The following is a 23,275-nucleotide window of genomic DNA, read 5'->3' as shown; positions in this document are numbered from 1 at the left end:
TAGCTCTAGTTTTGTAAATAAGATTTTACTTAAACACGCATGAATAATTTTTTTATTAAATTAGACGTTGTACTTACAGGTTTTATATCTCGGTGCAGGAATCCCACCGAATGTATTGAATCTATTGCTTTTAAAATTTGAATACCCAATCTGGAACAAAAAGAAAAAAAAAATTTATTAGGGATGTAACGATACATGATTTTGCCGATACGATACCGATACCGATATTTGTAATCAAATATCGGCGATACCGATACCGATATCGATGGCTTGGTAGAAAAATAAATAGTGAATTATGCATAAAAGTTACCAACATTTAACAGAGACTCAACTGTAAATCGTATTCTTTTAAATAACAATGAAAAATCAAAAAACAAGAAAACCATTTATTTTAGTATTATTATTTTGCAAAGTCAGTTAAACTTTAAGTTATACACATACAATCAGTTCCTAATAAAAGTTTACTATTGGTAGAGTTTTTTCAAAAAACAAAGTGCGCACGCGCGGGCGGCCTCCCGCATCGTTCATTGGGCGCGGTTTTTTGAATTGTTTGATATCGGTATCGGTTGTTTTATAATCGGCGATACCGATATATCGGCTTGTCGATTATATCGGCCGATATATCGGTATCGGTATGGTTACATCCCTAATTTTTATCATTTTATGTGCAAGTGTGAGTATATTTCTATCATAATCTTCAGATGACTTTTTCGTGTTTAAAGTGTGCGAATTTGTTTCAATCTGTTAAAGACGTCACATGGTCGGCGTGTGCGTGTTGGACGTGTGTGTGCTACGTATTTTTGTATATTTAGTGTATCTATGAAATAGACATATACATTGTCTCACGCATACTAGTGAGCTAACAGCTCATAGCTGTCATTGCGTGTATGTGTGTATGCGCGTGCGTTAATGTGTGCGTACGTGCGTGTGTATGTACATACATGTGTGTGTAAGTTTGAATTTATATTTGCGTGTGTGTGTGTGTGTCTCACCGCAGCGTGGTGGAGAGCGAGAAGGCGCCGCGCGGCTGCGCGCGCCGCAGCTCGGCGAGGTTGCGGCCCTGCAGCTGCATCACCACGTAGTTGAACCGCGCGTTCCGACCGCACCCTATGAACCGGCACACGTGCTCCTTGCCTGACCACCGACCAAGGAATTAATGAATAAAACCACAATTTCAATTATGGAAGGGGGGAAAGAAATGATAACAGCAAGAAACGTGTAAAAAATGCAGTTGTAATTATGCTACAATCAAATCTACCAAAAATCGCGTATCTACCAAAAAACATTCATCATCATTAACCAATTTTATTCCCAGAGCAGCTAAAAGGGTCTCCAACGACAGTTTAGACCACAACTCCACATTTTTACAAAGTGACATACGTCGTCGAACTTATTTTCATAATTTCCCCAATCAAAGCATCACAAACTAGGAAAATTTTAAATAAATCAAAAAACCACATCAAATCTTGCACGTCCAAAACCCTCAACAATGCAAAATAAAATTCAAATTACATTTATTTGTCACGAATTTTTAAGACGTCACCACACTAATTCTTTATTGTCTCAGATTCCACAATGTAATAAACTCTTGAATCATAAAATTGTATCTCCATTCACTAACCACCATATCACCCCACACTGCCAACCACTACAACCCCCAACTCACCCTGCAGCTTCTTCAGCACGGCCACTTCCATCTTCAGCACCTGCTTCGCTTGCCGCGCAGATTCCACCTTCAGCGCGACCTGTTCCTGCGTCACCAGGTCGAGACCTTCGTATATCTCGCCGAAACCACCGCCGCCTATCTTCTTTATTACCTGCAAGTTGAAATAACTTACCTCTGAAGCATTCGAACGTGTAATTTTCTTTAATTTATGTATGTAACTTTAAGTTGAATACATAAGTTGGAAATTTATATGTATAAAACTTAAATTTAATTATTTGGTCATATAGAAGATTTGTGCAGAACCGAGAATTAACAGCACAGATTTTTACCAACATGAATGGTAAGAAATGCATCTTTAGATATTACATTTGTACCGATATTAGCAAAAGTATTAGAAAATGTGTGTAGTTACACTTGAATTAATTTTTAACAAACTTTATATCATTAATAAAGCTATATGCTTTACAGAAAAACAAATCCTACTCCCATATACAAGTCTAAAGCATTTGACTGTGTACCACTATTGAATAAATCAGAAAAATATGAAATTAAAGACTGGGATTGATTTCATATTCAAATCATTTAACAATGTGCTACAATCATAAGAGCGAACAGATTTCATAAAAGGCAAGCACATCATCAGTCTGACTATATTATCAACAATTTTGGAGTACCTCAAGGCAGTGCACTGGGGCCACTATTGTTTTTAAGTTATATTAATGAAATAATTGATCTAACCTATAATAAAATAATCGTATTTATTGACGACATCTCTACTGATGCAATAATAGTGTTCTTTTTTTCAAATTGAGTTCGATGCCTGGCTAAGAATTTATAAAAATCCTATGCAGTTATATTTTACATAGAAAATCGTAAAAATACTAATCGTAATGTTTTTCTATCCTTGACAATCTGTAAATGGCTTATTGTGATTGTATCATGAGACTATTTTTAAGAATACAGGTGTAGATTCTCCTAAAATAAAAATAAATAAATTTCCCTCTTTACATTTATATTATACTGTCCACCTACAATCTGCACGTACCTTCCACCGCTCCTTGACCACGTGTCCGGGCTGCAGCAGGTCCTCCGTCGCCATGGTGATGTGGTGCGCGCGCCGCGACGTGTCGCAGCGGGACGCCTCCTTCGAGCGGTTGCCGAAGTTCGGGAGCGTGCGGGACCTGCAGGTTAACTTATAGATCTACTAGTGGTCCGCCCCGGCTTCGCCCGTGGTACCTACATGTTTAAACTATCCTATCTCTCAAGTTGGATCGAACTGCACATGGTGTGCGAATTTTATTATAATCGGTTAAGTGGTTTAGGAGTCCATTGAGGACAAACATTGTGACACGAGATTTATATATATTAAGAAGATAGTTAACGTTCCTGTGCTATTAACGGGATAGCCTATGTCTTATTCCGGGTACCTACATAGGTAGAAGACCCAGAATAAAATTTCATTGCAATCGGTTCAGAAGCATTTGCGTGAAAGAGTAACAAACATCGATCCATCCATCTGTACTCATAAACTTTACTTAAAAGGCAGGCAAAGCAAAGTCGCCACTGTCCACCACTTAACACCAGGAGGCCCACCGTGCCCCTTAGCTTGCTCTGACATAAATAACACGATCGAAACAAAGATGTCGATGAAAACATTTACATATTAACTAACGTATCGAAGATATAGGTATAGATACATATTCAGAGATAAAATTGTTGATGGAAACATAGGTACCAATAGATACAAATGTCAAATATAGAGGAGATTTGTAGAAGTACAGAAACAAACCGCGCGGCACAGATAGTAATATAATAAGGTTTAATTTACACCAAGCGACTCAACCACAACAAGATATATGAAATCAATCTGTAAAGTATTGAGTTACATCAAGGCTAAGAAACCGCTGTTAGCTTTGATTATAATTAATTACAATAACGTAATATGGTTTATAAACAAACAGAATGACAGATAGATCTTTGTAGATAGTAAAAAGGAATATGGACTTGAAATTTTTTTATATCATAGGTTTATTGTAAATAATATAATCTATTAACGTATCTTTCTACTTTTCAAGACTACAATTTTTTCCATTTCATTCAAAATGTTTGATTTCCTCTTTTTCCAAAGTTTATTCTAGGATTAATTAAAATAATAAAAAAGATTCATTAATACAATAGTTAGTGTCTCTGATCGTTAACCCAGAGAGAATATAATCTATCTGAGGTACTGGAAAAAGATTTTGCTCTCTAATCAGAATATTTACATGTTATGACAAACACTCATTATATTATTATGTCTACAATTATATAAACAAACAATTTACATGTTTATCGTTTTACAGAACCAGTTACCAGTTACCAACCTAAGAATATTTATTTTTAAGTTTCACTAATTTATTTGTCTGGTAGATGAATGAATCAGAATGAATCAGATTAAAATGGCATCTCACCTCAACAATGGGTTGGTCTGAACGCGGGGCGCTGCCGGCTGCGGCCGACGCACCTCTCTCTGTAAAATTACATAAATAATATTAAATATTAAGTATAATAAATATATAAATAAAAGTGATTTATATAGATATTTTTTCAATTGAATGAGACCTTTGAAATTTCAATTTTATTCAAATTTCATATAAGAAAGAAAAATTATTAATCAATAATTTAAACATTAAGAAGCCTTTTTTATTTTTTTTTTAACTGACACAACAATAATCGAATAATAATTACCTGCTGTTCATTTTTCTTCTGTTTCGGCGCTTGCTCCGCAGACTCTGAGCCCTGGGATGCTGTGTCCGCTGACGACGATGAAGATTCTGGAACGAGATGACAAGAGCATTAGTAATAAGCTTTAGGAAGATAGAGCAAAGTACAACCTGTGAAAAGAATGGACAATTCTTTACCCTGATCTCTAGGGCGCAATTTTTTTGTATAGCAAGTAAATTATGATCTATTACTTGAATGGGTCTATATTCGATGGATGTATTAGCGTATTTTTTGTATTTTTTATTTACTTATCTACTTTATATGATGTTTCAAAAAACTATGATCTATTTGTATGAAAATGTAATGAAAATGTAATGTAAAGCAAATTGGTGTTGTAAAATCGTAACAGACAGATAGAACTCTTATTTATTACTAGCTGCTCCGCGCGGTTTCACCCCCGTGGATCCACTCCTGTTGGGCGTAGCGTGATGATATATAGCCTATAACCTTCCTCGATAAATGGGCTATCTAACACCGAAAGAATTTTTCAAAAATGGACCAGTAGTTCCCGAGATTAGCGCGTTCAAACAAACAAACAAGCAAACAAACAAACTCTTCAGCTTTATAATATTAGTATAGATATTGAATAAGGATATTGCCTTAAATGGTAGAAAATTATAAATAGAGACATATTATTATGATCATAACGTGATTTACATTAAAGATATGTGTCTCTCAATAAAAGTAAAATTATTGAAGCATAATTTATTATAATGTTATTTTATATTTATAGATATGCTTTGACTGAGGGTCTCTGAAAGGGTAGTGTATTGGAGACCGCAGGTATAAAATGAAATCAACCGAAAAATTAGGATATTATAGAGCAAGGAAAACAGGCCGAATATAACTAGAAAAGTATCGTAGTATTAATTTGTAATCACTTTTATATTGTAGTAAGATTATGTAGCTGTTTTTTTATTATTTTTTTGGTAGTCAAAATTATCAATTTTTATTAAATAAGTACTCATCATACAAATACGTTAAAAGGTTACATATTATTATGAAAAATCCATACTAATATTATAAATGCGAAAGTAACTCTGTCTGTCTGTCTGTTACTCAATCACGCCTAAACTACTGAACCAATTTGCATGAAATTTGGTATGGAGATATTTTGATACCCGAGAAAGGACATAGGCTACCTTTTATTGCGAAATATGTACCACGGGCGAAGCCGGGGCGGACCACTAGTTTATCATATACCATACTCATCATGTTTTAACGGTGCATTTACATCAAACGAGCGATTGCACATTCTAACCCCACTATATATGTCAAATTCTTTTAGTGTAAACAGGCGTGGAGCATTCTTTCGTTGTTCTTAGTGCGTTCGAAAATTTGTATGCAATGTTATAATACTGAACAACTCTGAATACGAGCTTTCGTTTACACTAAAAGATCACGAAAGAATGCTCTCGCTCTAGCTCTATGTTAGTTTGATATGCACCGTAAGACGTATTTCGTTACAGGTAAATTAGCTTGGAGAAATTTTTGCATATGTAGTGGTGTGTATATTACTCAGATCTTAGAGCGCGTTTCCACTATATCGTTCTGGCCTATACAAAAATGTTTCGATATCCTAACATTACTATTTAATTTTATACTTATTCCTAGCAACACTTTTGTTTACAATAAAAACAAGTTTTTATTTGAAAGAAAATGGTTTTGACTTTATAAAAAAAAATATATCATTCCATATTTACGTTCTTGAGCAAACGACAAGGCGACTACCGTGAAACAATAAAATATCGTGTCCATAATAATTTGTTTCATAATTAATATTTGACCATAATAATTACGAAACAAAACAAATAAATAAATCGTCACTTGATAGTGGAAAGTGGAAACACGCACAAAACCAGAATAAACCAGTTTACGCTGTCCGCAGGTGCCACGTGCAGTCGTTTGGTAGCGTTAGAACATAAAGCACATTTCATTCAAAAATTATAATTATTATGTACGTAGTTTAATTGATAAATTTTGTATTTGTTGATTGTTGTTATTATTTGTTATTATTGTTATAATATTTGTTGAAGTGAATTACATGTCCCGCAGCCGGAGGCCCCAAATGAAAACTCAGATGTACTTAAAAACTACATTTAATAGCTAAAATGAGACTTTTACACCCATGTCTGCACGATGCAGACCGGAGTTAAAGAATGAATTTATACAGTTTAATAATTATAAAGACGTAAGCTTGGATGCTAACTAAGGGAAATCGCATCCACATTCTATTCCCGTGCGAACGGCGTATTCAGCAGTTTTGTATGAAGGCAGGGCCATAACTAGTGTTTAATTTGTGTGTAAGTGTTGTAACTTTATATTGTTAATTCAATATGGCTCCAGTGTTAAAACATGGTCGAGGCAAGCCTTTGACTTCTCAAACTAAAGAATTAAACTTTAAATGTCGTTTCTTTTTCAGGTTAGTAAATTTTTCATTTTAGTAACATTGTTAATGTAAAAGTTATATGTATGTTAAATGTGCAAATATTAAAATAAAGTCTCATCTTTTTCAGAGGAGAAACACATATAGTTTAATTTAAAATCCCTTATATATACAGGGTTACTTGTAAAACACCGGCAACCTCGCAGGACAAGATAGCTAACATCATAAGTAACAACATTTCGACTTTTGATAATTTGTTAGATTTTATTTTCATACAAAAATAAATATTCATTTAATTTTCCGTCTGAATATTATAAACTCTACGCCTCCCAAAAATTACGTAAACAAAAAGCGAACGAGAGGGGGAAGGGGGCGTCGCGTCGTCCATCCGATAATTAATAGAACATAGACTTACAAAATAATGTAAGGAGAGTACAATAAAAGTTTAAAAAATCATTTAAAAATAATTTATTGCGTTATGCCAAAAGTCGTAGAACAAATGTTGTTACTTATGATGTTAGCTTTCTTGTCCTGCGAGGTTGCTGGTGTTTTACAAGTAACCCTGTATAAAATAAAAACTAAAAATAAAATGTTGTTTTATTTTATTTGCTGACCATACACTACTACAAACGCAAAAATTTCTCCAAGCTAATTTACCTGTAACAGTGTCTTTTTAATAATTTAACCAACAATTTCATACATTTCTATATCTAAATATAATAAAACAAACCCTTACTAGATCGATGCGTAGGGCGCGGCGCTATATCGCCGTACGACGGTTCGCACCCCGCCTGCTCCCTGTAAACATTACAATTTATTACTTTTATACCCTTTTAAATAGATCTAGGTAAATGATAATAATAATAAAAAAAATAATTTGGAAAATCCAAAAGTGCACGCCTCATAATTTTTTTTTAATAATTATTTATTAATTATTATTTTTGTTTATTTAATAACAATTAAACCACATCGAATCAGACCCTGAAAAATGAAAGGGTTCTATTCCTGAGCATACTCAAGCGTAAGAGAAAAAAAAGACTCGATTAGTAAAGTATTTCGGTCGCTATCGTGTTAACAAGAAAAAGGATCCGCACATACAGATTACAGACACACGGACGTCCAAGACAGAACTTTTTTAAACTGTTTTTTTACTAGTTTAAATAACAAAAATGACATCAAAAATATCATGAACGTTAAAAATAGTGTTTTTTCTTAATATGTGTGTGTATATATTATCTTACAAGTGCAATGTATGATACATAAAGACATTTTAAGTTTGAAAAATCAGATGTTTTGCGCGAAGTGACAGTAGTACCCACCTCAACGCTTCGCTTATGAGGCGTGCAATAGTTGTTTTGTAAAATCATTATAGACCGGGAGATACTGACACAAAATTTCGAGTCATTTGTAACAGGATGGCGGTTCTACAGGGTTCTTAGTACGCAATGACAAAAAGAAAAATGATGGTGTGAACGCTGGTACCGGCGGCTTAGTCGCGTGGGCGTTAGTCGAACTCGTCGGAAAATAGCGAAAGTCAAACGATTTGTAACAGTATGGCACTTATTTTTCCTGGAAGTTTGAGGATCAAAGAATATAAATACAAAATTTCAAAGATCTAGGTGTTGGAAATCTTCACTTATATAAATTAATACTAAATTAATTTTTCAAGTATGACAGCACTTTTTCCCCCTACTAGAAGTATGGCATATATAATAATGGTCACATTTTATCAAATACTCTCCAAAAATCCAAATGCAATACTGGTACAAAAAGTTTGGCGAAATAATTTTTTTTGCAGATTTTTGGCGGTATGGCGACCATTTGGAATCGTCCGAAAAGTATGGCATGGCGATTTTCGTAAATGGCTGCACGACGATGGTTACCTGTGCAAAAGTTAGCCTGGTACAAATGGTTGAATAATAGTTTTATTTAAATCAACATATTCGCGTCGGTATGGCAGGCTTTAAGTCACACCGGAAAAGTATGGCATGACACTACCGCCTACTTCTTTTTATGGGCTATCGGTAAATACTAAAATTTTTGTGTTACAAATCGTTTGACTTTCGCTATTTTTCCGACGAGTTCGGCTAACGCCCACGCGACTAAGCCACCGATACCAGCGATCACACCATCATTTTTCTTTTTATCATTGCATACTAAGACCCCTGTAGAACCGCCATCCTGTTACAAATGACTCGAAATTTTGTGTCAGTATCTCCCGGTCTATTACATTCTATAATATTGTACACTGACTCTTAAACTATAAAAGCTCTAGCTTTCTTTATTACACATTTTATTAGACGTTTTATTGAGATCCTTATCTAATGCTTAATTAATTATCTCCTGTAGTTTAAATCTTTCTGTGGAAACTGGAAAGGAATAGAGATTGCTGTAATTGTAAAAAAAAAAACTAAAAAATATGTCCTGCAAATTATATTAAATGTCTTTGAAATAAATGTTTTTTCTTGCTTTCTTTCAAATATTTAGTTATGTATTATAATTTAAAAGGCTTAAGTATATTAACTTCTAAATGAGACAATAAAGTTATCGATCTCCCTTTTTCAACATTTAGCCGTTACCAAAATTATCTCGATCAAACAAACGAACTCTTCCATAATATCAACATAGATTAACCTTAAAAACCCGGCTGAGCCGTAACGTCGCAGTTTATATTACTCATAATATTACGCTCGTAACATTTTAATCAACGTAATACAATTATAAAATGTCAGAGCTCGGGAACATGACAAATTCAATAAACGGTTACCGCGTTAGGGTGCTTTTCCACCGATAATAATGTGCGAGGATGTGTAGCAAGCCATGTGTTTGTAAATAACCACTAGTATCGATTCAAACTTCTAACTTCAAACTTCAAACAAGCGATATGATTGGTTATTTCAAACACATTCCTCTCTACACATCCTTTATTGGTGAAAAAGCCCCCTTATACCGAAATAGTGCAAGAGCCCACCACTGGATTATGTACGTATCTGTTTTTTACAGAAATTAATCCCTAATAATCTGTCCATCTATTTGTTTCTTTTACACGCCTAAGCTATCTGATTCGGATGAAATGTGGTTCACAGATAGAATGACACTTGAAAAAGGACATAGATTAGGTTTTTGGGTTTTATTATATAAGAACTATGCGGGTTTTTCTATGACTTTCAATTAAATGTCGTCATTCAATGAACGCGCTAGTCATTCAAAAAAGTAGAAGATTCAACCAGATGACTGCAACATAAATTTTATACAGTACGTATATGCTCGCAAAAAATTTTATCACTTAATTTTTTCGTAGGTATTTTTATATGTCTTGTCCAGTCGCTATTTTACGTTTTACGCATTGACTTGCGCCTTACTTCAGCACGGCCAAATAATGTTGAGACTATGTAATTTTAAAATCTTCCCAACGTCGTAAACACATCGTGATATTGACAAAACAACTGTAAACAAGCAATAATCGTGTATAAATAAACAATCATTCTTATCTATCGTGCTGACGGTACGCGGGGGGAGCGATAGCATCTTAGTCAATGTTTATGTTCTATCGATATTCGATAATTCGAATCAACTTTGTTGGCTTGTGACATGCTACTTACTGCAGCGAACATTTGATCGCACTAGTGTCGCAAAAAAAGAGCGTGTGTGCGGAGCACAGGTGTCAGAAGTGAAACTTCTTTGATACCAACCTCGTCGCCTCCATGACGTGACGGTATTGCCATTACTGACCTTGCAAATTCACTATATCCTTACTAATATTATAAAGATTTTTTTTTTTATAAATAATCCAGTAATTGTGGAAAGTCTTTATTAGAAAACTCAACATTTATACATTTTTAGTGGATTTATAGTAATTTAAAATAGGCATTGGAAACTCAACACTTGAGGTATATTATACTAATCTGACAACAGTTTAAAGAATATTAACTTACACAAACATACAACAATTATTGCAAATAATAAATTGCTAGAAGATAATAAATTGACAGTTCCAAGAATTCTCTGGTCAATAAACGTCCAATCAAACCAATTGATATGAGAGACTATACAGTATACACATTTGTATTCATAGTTATATTGTAAAAGTCTTATTCTGTATATGAACTAGATGTGTCCTGCAGTTTTACCCACATTGCTCGGCCCATAGTAGTTTAAGTGTAATTGTTAATGATGTTTGGTTTCTCTAATTGGATACTAAAATTGGAAAAACTATAGATAGAAACAGATACTCAGGCGGAGACAGGGCGAACAGCTAGTATGTAGAATCATTAACAAGTGAGTTGATCACTAGTTGATACAATGATTTGTAAAAACTGTTTTCCGCACCAGTAGTAAATAATTTTGAATTTTGAATTTTGACGATTCAAAGTGCTTCCTAAGCAAGTGTAGTTGAATAAATAAATATTTGGGTTAGTTAGTTAGTCTCTTATGTTACAGTTACTGTTATATACATCTCCAGAAAAGATTAACCAGGTTCTGTTATTATTGTGTATATTCCATACATTTGATAATAAGTCGTAAACTTTGTAGGGTGTTCTGGCAGACCAAAGATTTTGTAGGTCCGCTAATAATACTTAAAACAATAGTAATATAATATATTAAGTAATATTATAGCTTAAGCCTTAATGCATCAGGTATCATATCACTACATAGTATAAAACAAAGTCGCTTTCTCTGTCCCTATGTCCCTTTGTACGCTTAAATCTTTGAAACTACGCAACGGATTTTGATGCGGTTTTTTTTAATAGATAGAGTGATTCAAGAGGAAGGTTTATATGTATATCCATTAAATAGTGGAGAAGTACTGTTATTTTTGAGGTTTCTAATGTGATGTCGTAAAAAATTACATTTTTTCCGCTTACATTGCAAACGCAGGCTGAACCCTACGAGTTTTATCAAAATAATGTACTAAGTATTATACACATTGAAAAGGTCTACAAAAAAGTCCGCGATGGTATATGTCTATCTCTTATGGATAACCCACAATAACTTTTTTTTGGCAATTACTTTTTACGACAAATAATGGCTAATTTTCGAAGCGATTTTAACCAATACAGCATTAATCCTTAACCAATTAAATACCTTGAATACATTGTTCATTTAATATAGATCTATATGGCCCTTTACACCGTATGATTTAAGTGAATATTTTCGAAGATATTACAGATTTAAAAATTGCGGGACGTAGCGTTTGCGGCGGTACCGGCCGGACCGGCCGCCCGGCTATATATTTTAATTTTTATCCCCGTGTGAAGCCGGAGCGGGCCGCTATGTTTTTATACATATACAACGTTCACAGTTTTTCTGTAGTGTATTTACTATTTAGTATCAGCATTGCACCCGTGCGAAGCCGGGGCGGGTCGCTAGTTATCTTATAAATTCTTATACAATAGCGAGTGTGGCTTGGCATCTAATCTCAATAAAAAAGTGTTTAAATTATAAATTTATATAACCATTGATAGAAAAGAATATTCTTTTCTTCTAACTGTAAATACTAAATGTGTTGCAAAGCGTAAAACTCGAGAACCACTCAATCAATTCAAGTTTTTAATATTCTTTTTAAAGCAAAAGTAAGGTTGCAGAGAAAAAAAAACAGTAAAGGGGGAAGCTTTTTTAATTGGAAAGTATGTTGCTTATCGAATCACTACACACTATTGTGCAGTCGTTTTCTCTGACCCCTTGTATGCTTATTTCTTTATAATAAACTAGCGGTCCACCCCGGCTTTACCCGTGGTACATATTTACGTTTTCTGTACATAAGAACCATCCTCGTACTTCAAGGAATATAATAAAAAAAGAATTATCGAAATCGGTTCAGCCGTTCTCGAGTTATGCGCTTACCAACACATTTTGCGATTCATTTTTATATATAAGAAGATAATATTTCATAATTATTTATTAATTTTTTTGCATATTTTAACTGAACAAATATAATCAAATAAATTATAAGTAATTTTAAGATTACCTACCACAGACCCTCTAAGCTCAGACCAATAAAATTTTTCTATAATGCAATGGTGTGAATTTATATTTCTTTTGGTGTTATTAATTTGTTGAATCGTAATTCGTGATTATTTCGCACTACGTGATTTGTACCACAAATTGAAATAATGTTCCAATTATTACGTGTGACTGTGTGTAGATCAATAAAATTATTGAATATAACTATTTGTAAGTATATTGCTATGTTTTTAAATTAATAATATAAAAAAATAAAACTCTATATCGCGAATTATTGGTAATATAGAGTTTGGTGCATACTGTAACCAAATTTATCGACCATAATATTATTTCCCAATTGATTTTTCTGCAATCGTCGGAAAAAAAAAATATCTTCAATACTAAATAGGAAAATTGTGGGCCACGTTAGAAAGAGAAAAAACATAAAAACCGACCGAATTTTCAACACTATGACATTATGCACTGCGCTTGTATTACGTCACTTTCTAACATGACCGGGTTATACGCGAGCGAGATGGCCATAGCCCGTCCTATCCCACCCACATCCAATCGATTTTTAGTAATTCACAGTGAAAATTCTCGATAAAACAATATAAAATTACGCAGTTAATTAAAAAGCGTGATTTATGAACACGCTAATGGACAGCGAGCGAAAAGAAAATACAAAACTCACCGAGAAAATTGAGTTAGTCGGTCGCTCCGTGAATAAATTTAGATACGTTGAAATCTCACTCAAAATACACTGCACTAGAAATCCACTCCGCTAATTTTTATTGTCTTACGCTTGAGAGCACTCGCACTGTGTTAATGGCGTGTTTTACCTCTGAATGCGACATATTATTCGCATTTTTCGCGATTTTTACACGGGAGACACATCGATCGGGAAACCATGACAGATATTTTCACTATTGTGAAGTTGGCTGCGTTCGCTCAGCTGACGGAACCTGATTTTTCGTTATGTCAAGTGAAGTTTGTATGATAAAGGGTAACGACCTTAGCGGATCACTTTTTCTTGATACTTTTTTTTGTTGATAAAAGATTAGGTAAGTAACGTTACTTTCTTTTTCACAGAATTGATAGCATTTTATGCCGTAAAGTAAAATGTTTTTATACTAAATAATATTTTCTTTCATGTAGAATAGACTTAGGTATTTGCCTTTAACTATTTCTCAGGCGTATTTTTAAATTGTGGTACCTATTTGATGATCGATTATGAAATAAAAAGTAGAAAATATATAACACTAAAAGTCTAGAAAATGGTATTTCCATGTTCTGCATCGATTACTGTATTGAAAATTAATAAACCTTTGCCCCTACGAGGCTACGATACGCTTTTGCCATGATAATAGTTTCTACCCCTTATAACGTAGCCGAGTTTGATGGAGGGTGAATAACACCCATTGTACCTAATGTAGTTGTGCATTTTTGTGCATTAGCATTGAATATTTTGATTGTATACTTATTTAATCATAAATTAATGAAAAAATTAAAATTTTAATAGGTACTTATATTAGCAATTTTCATTTATGAAATAGAGGCTATTTTTATGCTTATGAACTATAATAATTAATAAAAAATATTTTGGTTGATAAGAATATGGAAGTAGGTACCTACTTACTAATATAAAATGCGTGTAATAAAAATTAATTTGTCTTGTTAATCACATTATATAACGCCATCTATCGGAATTTGTAAATTTTGGACTGATTCAAATCACAATTCAATAATTAATGATCTTCCCGTGGAATTTCTAAAAGACCACGGAGCTAGTAAAAAAAATAGTCCACAGATAATAATATTATATTTTATTATGAGTGAATTTTTACACATTCCTAGCTACACATACTCGCACGTTACCTAATGGTGGAAAAGCACAAATTAATGTATTAAATAATCTAAAGTTCTAAACAAATTACTTACCATGGTATAGAGTGGGCCCAGTCTAGCTGGACCCTTCGCGGTGCCACTAGCGACATCTCTTTCTTTCCCTCAGCCACTATAGGTATATATGTATAGCTATCTCTTTTCAATAACTGAACAATTCGATTTACTAATAATAAATTGTATTGGCAGTTTTATACATTTGTTTATTTATATACAAAAACGATGTATAGCTTATGAAAAAGGACATAATAAATTTTGAGTTGTATTTGATTTTATTTCTAGAGTATTTTTGAGCAAGTAGAAATTTTCGATATTAGAAAAAACTTCATTTAATAATTTATTTATTTCGTAAGTGAAATAAATATAAGGGACTTTTTGTTGTTCTCTACTTTAGAAGATATTGGTTGTTGATTTCCACCTGAAACAAAATAAAAATAGGTAAGTACTCACTTAATAATTGTTAGTTAATAATTATGTGTAGTGTAATGAACATTGCAATAATATACACAGATTGGAAATTCAAACTTATAAAATAGGTACTAATTTATCTTAAAAACAAAAGCCTATGTAAGTAACGCTTTCACGGTTTAAATTATCACATAGTCTAGACCTTAGTCTAGACTCTAGACCATTGAGGTATTATTATGGAGAGGACACCACGAACAAAATCTGTGCAACAAGCGCGGCGGCGCGGGCCGGCTAGTGAGTCATACACTTTGTAGATATTTTGCCTCTTATTACTTAATAAATTAAAACCAATCAATGTAACAAATAAATATTGTTTATCTTATTAAAAAATATTTATAACTCGTGTTACAAATAGGGTAGTAGCGATGTCCTCTCTAGTACGTAGTACATAGTAACTCAATGGTCTAGACCGATTTGGTTTAAATTAAATAGGTAGTTTTCTTTTTTCAAAATAGTTTTAAGCAACTTTTACCCGCGGCTTTAATCGCGATTTTGCTTATAGTATTATAGTGGTTTTCATTATATCACGTATAAATCGGAAATCATTTTATTTATAAATATGTATGATTGAATATACAAACGAGAGGCGTGCAAAATTCACTGATTTTCTTTTAATCCGTAGTTTCTAAAAATAGCTGTTAAAGAATGCTCTGCGTGTTTTGTTTACAACAACGCTTATAGCTCAGTTACTAAATAAATGTTATTTATTGCCTGTCTGTCAGTTAATAGCTGATATTAACTTTTGATCCTTTACAGGTCTAAGGTAATTTTAAGCCCGCGTTGATTTTAACCCGGGTTTAAAATATCTTAGAATAACCGCGGTTATCGATTCTTAGCATACGAATTGTACAATTTTGTTATCTATGAATGTTTATAGATATTGATTATGTAAATTATCAAAGACTAGGTTTAAATCACAATTCACAGTCTATTTATAATTTTTTAACGAACTGTTTTAATTTCAATTTCAAATACTTAATATGCCTTCACGTAACGCCATCTATAGTTTCGGATTAAGCGATGAAAATAAAAAAATTTCAGTACAAAAATTTATCATAGACGATAAGACGTATGTTAGATGCTTAGAAGCTTTTAATTTAGTATGCTTTGTATTTTTTTATATTTAAAATTCCATGATGGTACGGGAGCCAGGTGCAAATTTAGTTAATTATTTCCTCTCAAGAGATAATTCGTCAGACGCCTCAGAGTATAGTATTATAAAGCCTCGTGAACGTCAGCTGGCGCTCGGTCGGGGGGGGTGAGCAGTTGTAGCCTCCCACGCACGTAGGAAAAAAAATACATTCATTCATTAATTTCCTCTCAGCTAAAAATTTGTCAAATTGTAGCTAACCCAATATCTCAACAAAAAAAAATAATCAGCTGGTTACAACATGGTGTATTATACGTCAGCTGGTGTCTCGAACATGAAAGTTAAATTTAAAAAAAAATTTATTTCCCGTGATTTCCTCTCAAACAAAAATTTACCTGATGATAGCTTATATGTAACTGTGGATAAATATATAGGTCAGCTGGCTGTATCTTGGTGAAAAAACCGTCAGCTGATACGGGAGGCTACAACCGCTCTTCCCCCCAACCGAGCTCCAGCTGACGTTCACGAGGCTTCATAATACTATACTTTGATGCATTTTACTAATTACGGCTTGAGAGGAACTTGGTCATAAAATCTGTTCCTGGCTCCCGTACCATGAATTCTTGATACTTTGGTTTGATACGTACGCAGTGTCATCTAGTTCCAAATTTAGAAAAATATCTACCACGGATATTTTTACGAAGATAGTAGAGTGCGTTTCACGAAAGAGTTCCCCTGCCGTTATGTTGGCTTACCTGACTGTCAAAAACGAAAATATTTTTTTTAATCAAAAATGACAGAGAAAATATTCTCCTTTCTAGGCAGCCGACCCCGTAAGATACGGGATAAGGCTAGGAAGAAAGGAGAATATTTTCTCTGTCATTTTTGATTAAAAAAAAATATTTTCGTTTTTGACAGTCAGGTATGCCAACATAACGGCAGGGGAACTCTTTCGTGAAACGCACTCTACCTACGGTCTATTAACACAGATAATATAATATTAGACTAGTAAATTATATTATCTATGGTATTATAATATTTGTCTGTGGTAGAAACGCCGCGGTTAAAATATTATTTGAAACTTTTGTGTAAAAGTTTTATAAGCTACATACATGCTAAACATTATACCTAATATTATCGAGATTCGAGTTGAAAAAGAAGAAGCAGCTAACCACACAGCTATGAGCTAACGCACTCCTAGGAGTGACTTTTATAAGGTTGCAAATGAACCAACTTCGGTGTTATTTTTAAAACTGGAACAATAACATATACAGTGGTGGACGTTTAATTAGAAACACGTAACAGGATGAAGTAGTGATCAAATTTATTTACTTTTGTGTATTAACGTTTTAGAGATTAAGCATTATTTCATATGTAATAGATCACCCGTTTATCTAGTTTTACAAGACATTGCTTAATTTTAATCAAAAGTTAGCTTACATTAATAAAATTAAACAACTTTAAGTGAAGTCTGATTTCCGAGTATTTTCAGTCTGGACAACAAATTAGAAACAGCACGGTTCGAGTGTTCCAAAGTCAAAACCTGTTGAAATGCCGCCAATGTTTTTTTCTTCTACAAATATTTGCACCGTTTTTTAAACATTCCATCTAAAAGTTTCTGAAAATTAATTTGCTTTGCAGTACAAATGGGTAAAAGTAAGATTTGTGACCCATCAACAAGAAAAATAATTTTAAGTTTACATTTTGACAAAAACTGGAGTTACAGGAAAATTGCAAATCATTTAGAGTGTTCGATAAAAATATATTCAATGCTATAGTTTATTTAAAAGAGCATGGTACTTCTGATTAAGTCCCTAAAAAAGCTCGACCATGAAAAACCACTGCTCGCGAGCATAGGCAAATAATTCTTTTCGCAAAGATGGATCCATTTAATGGTTCCAATTCTATTAGAAAATATGTTTTTGCAAACGTCTTAAAATCTCATACAATATAAGCCACGACGTTGTAAAGCCGTTGTTGTCTATAAAGATTATAACAGTCTAAAAACAACCCCATACATGCCCATACTATAATGTTTCCTCCGCCATGCTGAACTGTTTATTTATTATCTAAGGCCTGGTTAACTGAACGACGCGCGTATCCTTTGCCATCAGAATTGATTAAATTAATTTTAGTTTCATCCCAAAATAAAACATTTTCACTGGCGGACTGTCCACTAGTAATATTTCTTAGTAAATGAAAATCGTTGTTCCCTGTACTGCCTAGTAAGAAGCTGTACTTTTCTGGCGTCTCTCCCAAAAAATTTTGCCTCGACGAGGTTCATCTTCGGAAAAAACCTAATTTAATAATAGAATTTGAACCTTTAAATGGATCCATCTTTGCCAAAAGAATCATTTGCCTATCCTCGCGTGCAGTGGTTTTTCATGGTCGAGCTTTTCTAGGCACTTGATCGGAAGTACCATGCTCTTTTAAATAAACTATAGCATTGAATATATTTTTATCGAACACTCTAAATGATTTTCAATTTTCCTGTAACTCTAGTTTTTGTCAAAATGTAAGCTTAAAATCATTTTTCTTGTTGATGGGTCACAAATCTTACTTTTACCCATTTTTACTGCAAAGCAAATTAATTTTCAGAAACTTTTAGATAGAATGTTTAAAAAACGGTGCAAATATGTGTAGAAGAAAAAAATATTGGTGGCATTTCAACAGGTTTTGACTTTGGAACACTTGAACCATGCTGTTTCTAATTTGTTGTCCAGACTGAAAATACTCGGAAATCAGACTTCACTTAAAGTTGTTTAATTTTAATAATTTAAGCTAACGTATGATTAAAATTAAGCTATTTCTTATAAAACTAGATAAACGGGTGTTCTATTACATATGAAATAATACTTAATCTCTAATACGTTAATACATAAATGTTAAATGAATTTGATGACTACTTCATCGTGTTACGTGTTTCTAATTAAATGACCACCACTGTATATATAAAAAACTAAAATGTAGGTAGTTTAAAGCCTAAGCCCACAGCCTAAGCCTAATATAAAGCTAAAGCCTATAATATTTATTTATTATTTTATTATTTTAAAGAAAAAGGTAATTGTTTTGTGCTTTCTATCAATTTTTTCTAGTAGTGTATTTTGAAGCAACAAGGTAAAAGTTCATCCTTAAATTTTGTTCTTATCTATACTTCTATACTAATATTATAAAGAGGAAAGGTTTGTAGGTATGTATGTATGGTTTTCACGCATAAACTACTGGACCGATTTTGATGAAATTTGGCACAGATAATCTTTAGACCCTGAGAAAGAACATAGGCTACCTTTTATTGCGAAATATGTACCACAGGCGAAGCCGGGGCGGACCGCTAGTAATTGATAAGGTCAATAAACTTCTAAACATTTAAATGTTCAATACATCAGCTGTCTGATGCGCTCGTTTCTCGGTAGCGCCATAAAACCGACATTAATCGTAATAATATTATAAGCAAATGTATCGAGATCAAAGAAGTACCTCACGTTCTTTGCTGAATTTTCTTTTATGTAAATAAATATTATATTAATATGATGCTGCGCCGCGCGGTTTCACTCGCGGGCAAAGAAATTCCCATAGCTTACATCACAATTCACAGCACATCTCAGTTAGATATCAGTAGAATCTGTTGTGATTACCAAATCCAAACATCGGATAAAACGATACGTTCAAACTAAACTATACAATAATTATACACCCACAATTCTATTAAAATAAATAAATCGGGTTTGCAAGGAAATACCTAAGTATGTGTTTTGCATTTATGGATTTTTGACTGTGCAAAAAAGACGTTATTTTATTGTCGAGTGCATGTACCCATATATTTATTAGTAGCGTAAACGTTTTGACTTTCGATGGATTTAGCTTGAGAGATATCGTTAAATTTATTGTGATACTGATTGCGATACTGGCAATACAACAACAAAAAAAAAAAGAAGATTTTGGCGCCAATTTTTTCAATGTGCATATTTTTTTTTCAAAGACAACTCGTACATAATTCATGTGCATTCAATTAATTTTTTTTATTCTAGTATTACAAACAGGCACTTCGATTTCATTTATTTGTAGTGTGAAGTGTGAACATCGCTCAAACGTAACGACAGAGTTTTGCACTCAGCGTGTATACATTACAATGAAAATAAACTATTTTGTAACGCCAGTGTTTCTCAAACTTTTATGATGTAAAATATTACACGCACAGTAATAAAGTTTTTAATCTATTATGTTAAAAGTAATGCAAGTTTTTAGTACAGACAGAGATAAGTTGTTATGTTACTACATACTATATATACGTCGAATCACGCGTGGTAGGGACAAGAAAAAGATGGCGCGTAACGGTAAAATGTCACGTGTAACGAAAAAATGTTACACTAAATTTTTTTCCAACCCCGATAAAGAAGTTTCACTTCAATGAATTAAGAAAATAATTAAAATAGAGTAAAAGATGATATATGCTAAAATGGTTGATCAGATCGCATCGGGATGTTTGGCAAAGATATTATAGATTGGTTATTCTAGCACTAAAAATTTAACTATTTTAAGTAAACGAGACGAAAGACGAGATTTATTAATTTAAAAGTATATTAAATACCTAATCCATACTAATATTATAAATGCGAAAGTAACTCTGTCTGTCTGTCTGTTACTCAATCACGCCTTAACTACTGAACCAATTTGCATGAAATTTGGTATACATATAGATATTTTGATACCCGAGAAAGGACATAGGATAGGTTTTATCCTGGAAATCCTACGGGAAGCAGTTTTTCTTTGAAAACGAGCTAGTATATTATAGGTAATTGTGTTAATATTTATTGTTAATTAGACTTATACAATATACAAGCAAGAAAATTAAGTTTAAAACCGATGTCCGTGCATATGTATTAACAACTAAAAGGTTTACAAAAATTTACATAGGTATTAGGAATCTTCATAAAAGTGTTGTACTTAACATTGAGATAATATTAATATGGAGACGACACCGCCTACACCACTAATCAGACTAATGTTCCGCTCAACATACGCCATATGGCCTATGTTGAGCGGAACATTAGCGGTTTTTTTTAATGGTTTTAAAGTGAAACGCATCAAATATGCCTTCGTGTGTGTTACGATATTGCACAAATAATACAAATAATACGGAAAAGTGCAAAGGAATAACTTTCATCGGTAAGTACCTAACTAGATAATAATTTTTAAAACTTAGTTAGAGCAAAAAAATGGCGCACAGATTTTGTTCGTGGTGTCTCCTCCATACGTACCTAGTAATATTATCTCAATGGTACTTAATAAAAATTCTTAGTTCCTTTTTCCATAAAAGAGCTTTGGTTATGAAGTACATATTATCGTAAGATGCATACTATTAGATGAAAATTTTCATTAATAAATTTCAAGTACTTTGTTAAGAAAAGGTAATAAACATTCATCAATCACGCATCAAACTAATTATTATAAATATTGTACTATCCAATACAACTTCAAAACTTTGAGAATTAAATGCGAAACACTCGCGCCTTTTTGGAATGCCGCCAAATGTCAAAAGTGGACGTTCGGATACTCGCACCGGCTTATGTAATTCATAGCATCAAGTATAATGGCCATTTAGATAAATACGAGTGCTTTAGATTATTGGATTATATGTTAAATTATGATGCAGAGGCTTCCTTGTTAATGTAGTGACTGATATTTTCATTGAAGGTCGTTTGTGTAGAAAATATGTATATGCAAAAGAAAAAATGCCAGTTTATTTCGTATGTCCAGAATACGTATTATGTATTACTGTCTCCTTTATTTCTTTCAACCCATGATTAAGGTCTGCTTTTGGTTTTAATTCTCATATTTTAATTTATTTAAGTTTTCAGAAATATTGTGTACTTAAATCTTTATAATGTTTCTCTATTTATTTTTCTTTTTTATCCATGGCAATAACAATCTCGACCATTTCAATACACAGAACACTAGTACTCCTAGCGGAGTTTCAATAGGTGCGAAATATTTGTAAGCGAATCTATAAATAAAACTTAAAAATAACTTGCAGTGCACGTGAAGTCTTCCGCATAAATATACAACAAAGACTAGGGTTTGCGGAATTTTGTTTTGATTAAAATATATTATCTGTTTGAATAAAACGCTATTTTGACACCTACGCTGCTTCGTAGGACCTAGAGAAATCACGTGAACTATAATATATTTTAGCCTTATTTTGTTGTTTGATTTTTATTTATGGCAATGAAAATTGCATTTTAGTAATAAGCCCACATTTTTCTAAAAGTATACCTATGCGTACTTATTAAAATTAAATATTTTTATATTTCTTGCATTTTTTATTTCTATTATAACATTACAATTTACATCTTTAGAAAATTAGTTGGGTTAATGGTATAAGATAATATCATCACCACTGCCTTTCAAATAATAAAAATGCGACGGTAACTGTGTCTATTTGTACCGCTTTATCGCCTAATCCACTGAACCGATTTTGATTATAATAATAATAACCTACTTCTAATTTTGAGGAAAACCCAATTCAAGTGCTTCTATTATCTATTTAGATACTATTATTATGACAAAGATGATATTTTTGTTTAATCAAGCTTAGGTATTTAGATATCAGAAACTACTGGTTCGAATTGAATAAACTCCCTATTGCAATGTTCATTTAGGTTCAGTCAGGTTTTAAGTTGAATATAAATTATCATCATACGATAAGATGTGGACCAGCAATGAAAATTGTTGAAAATACGCGAAAAAAATATTAATTTTTAGAGCGGACAAACTTGTATGGTTTAGCTAGTATCTGTATATTTGGCATCGTTTTAAGGGAAACAAAAATCATTACGCAGGTAAAGTTGTTGGCAACAGATAAAACTGACGGCTATTTTTGTGATAAATACACGATTTCTTAAATACAACTCACATAAATACCTACACGAATATCCGTCGTTTTGACAGGGCCGGAGTCTGATGCAGCATTTCCTACGTTTTACAGATAGTATAATACTATAGGTTTGATTAAATCATACGTATAAAAGATAGTCATGGAAGCAGAAGGTAAATT

General features: G+C 32.9%; 1 protein-coding gene across 3 annotated transcripts in view; it reads right to left on the bottom strand.

Annotated features, from left to right (window-relative positions):
* Asator (tau-tubulin kinase asator) overlaps window positions 1-14,868 on the bottom strand; it is a 42,472-nt gene extending 27,604 nt beyond the window's left edge. The window contains exons 1-8 of one of the 3 annotated variants that reach the window (XM_089713343.1): window positions 14,700-14,868; window positions 7,546-7,613; window positions 4,394-4,479; window positions 4,117-4,175; window positions 2,712-2,847; window positions 1,667-1,817; window positions 993-1,134; window positions 78-150 (exon numbers count right to left, since the gene is read on the bottom strand). In XM_089713343.1, the coding sequence (XP_089569469.1) occupies window positions 78-150; window positions 993-1,134; window positions 1,667-1,817; window positions 2,712-2,847; window positions 4,117-4,175; window positions 4,394-4,479; window positions 7,546-7,613; window positions 14,700-14,755 (771 nt within the window). In that variant the 5' untranslated portion in view covers window positions 14,756-14,868. The remainder of the gene's footprint in view (window positions 1-77; window positions 151-992; window positions 1,135-1,666; window positions 1,818-2,711; window positions 2,848-4,116; window positions 4,176-4,393; window positions 4,480-7,545; window positions 7,614-14,699) is intronic. The other 2 variants (XM_089713344.1, XM_089713345.1) reach the window with 2 other exon arrangements.
* Window positions 14,869-23,275: the final 8,407 nt, after the last annotated feature.

This window comes from Colias philodice, chromosome 30, assembly GCF_061535455.1.
Source record: "Colias philodice isolate Cphi_HAF_F1 chromosome 30, ilColPhil1 Martin Lab GWU primary, whole genome shotgun sequence".
NCBI classification, from domain to species: domain Eukaryota; kingdom Metazoa; phylum Arthropoda; class Insecta; order Lepidoptera; family Pieridae; genus Colias; species Colias philodice.
This window is presented reverse-complemented; position numbering and strand designations above follow the sequence as displayed.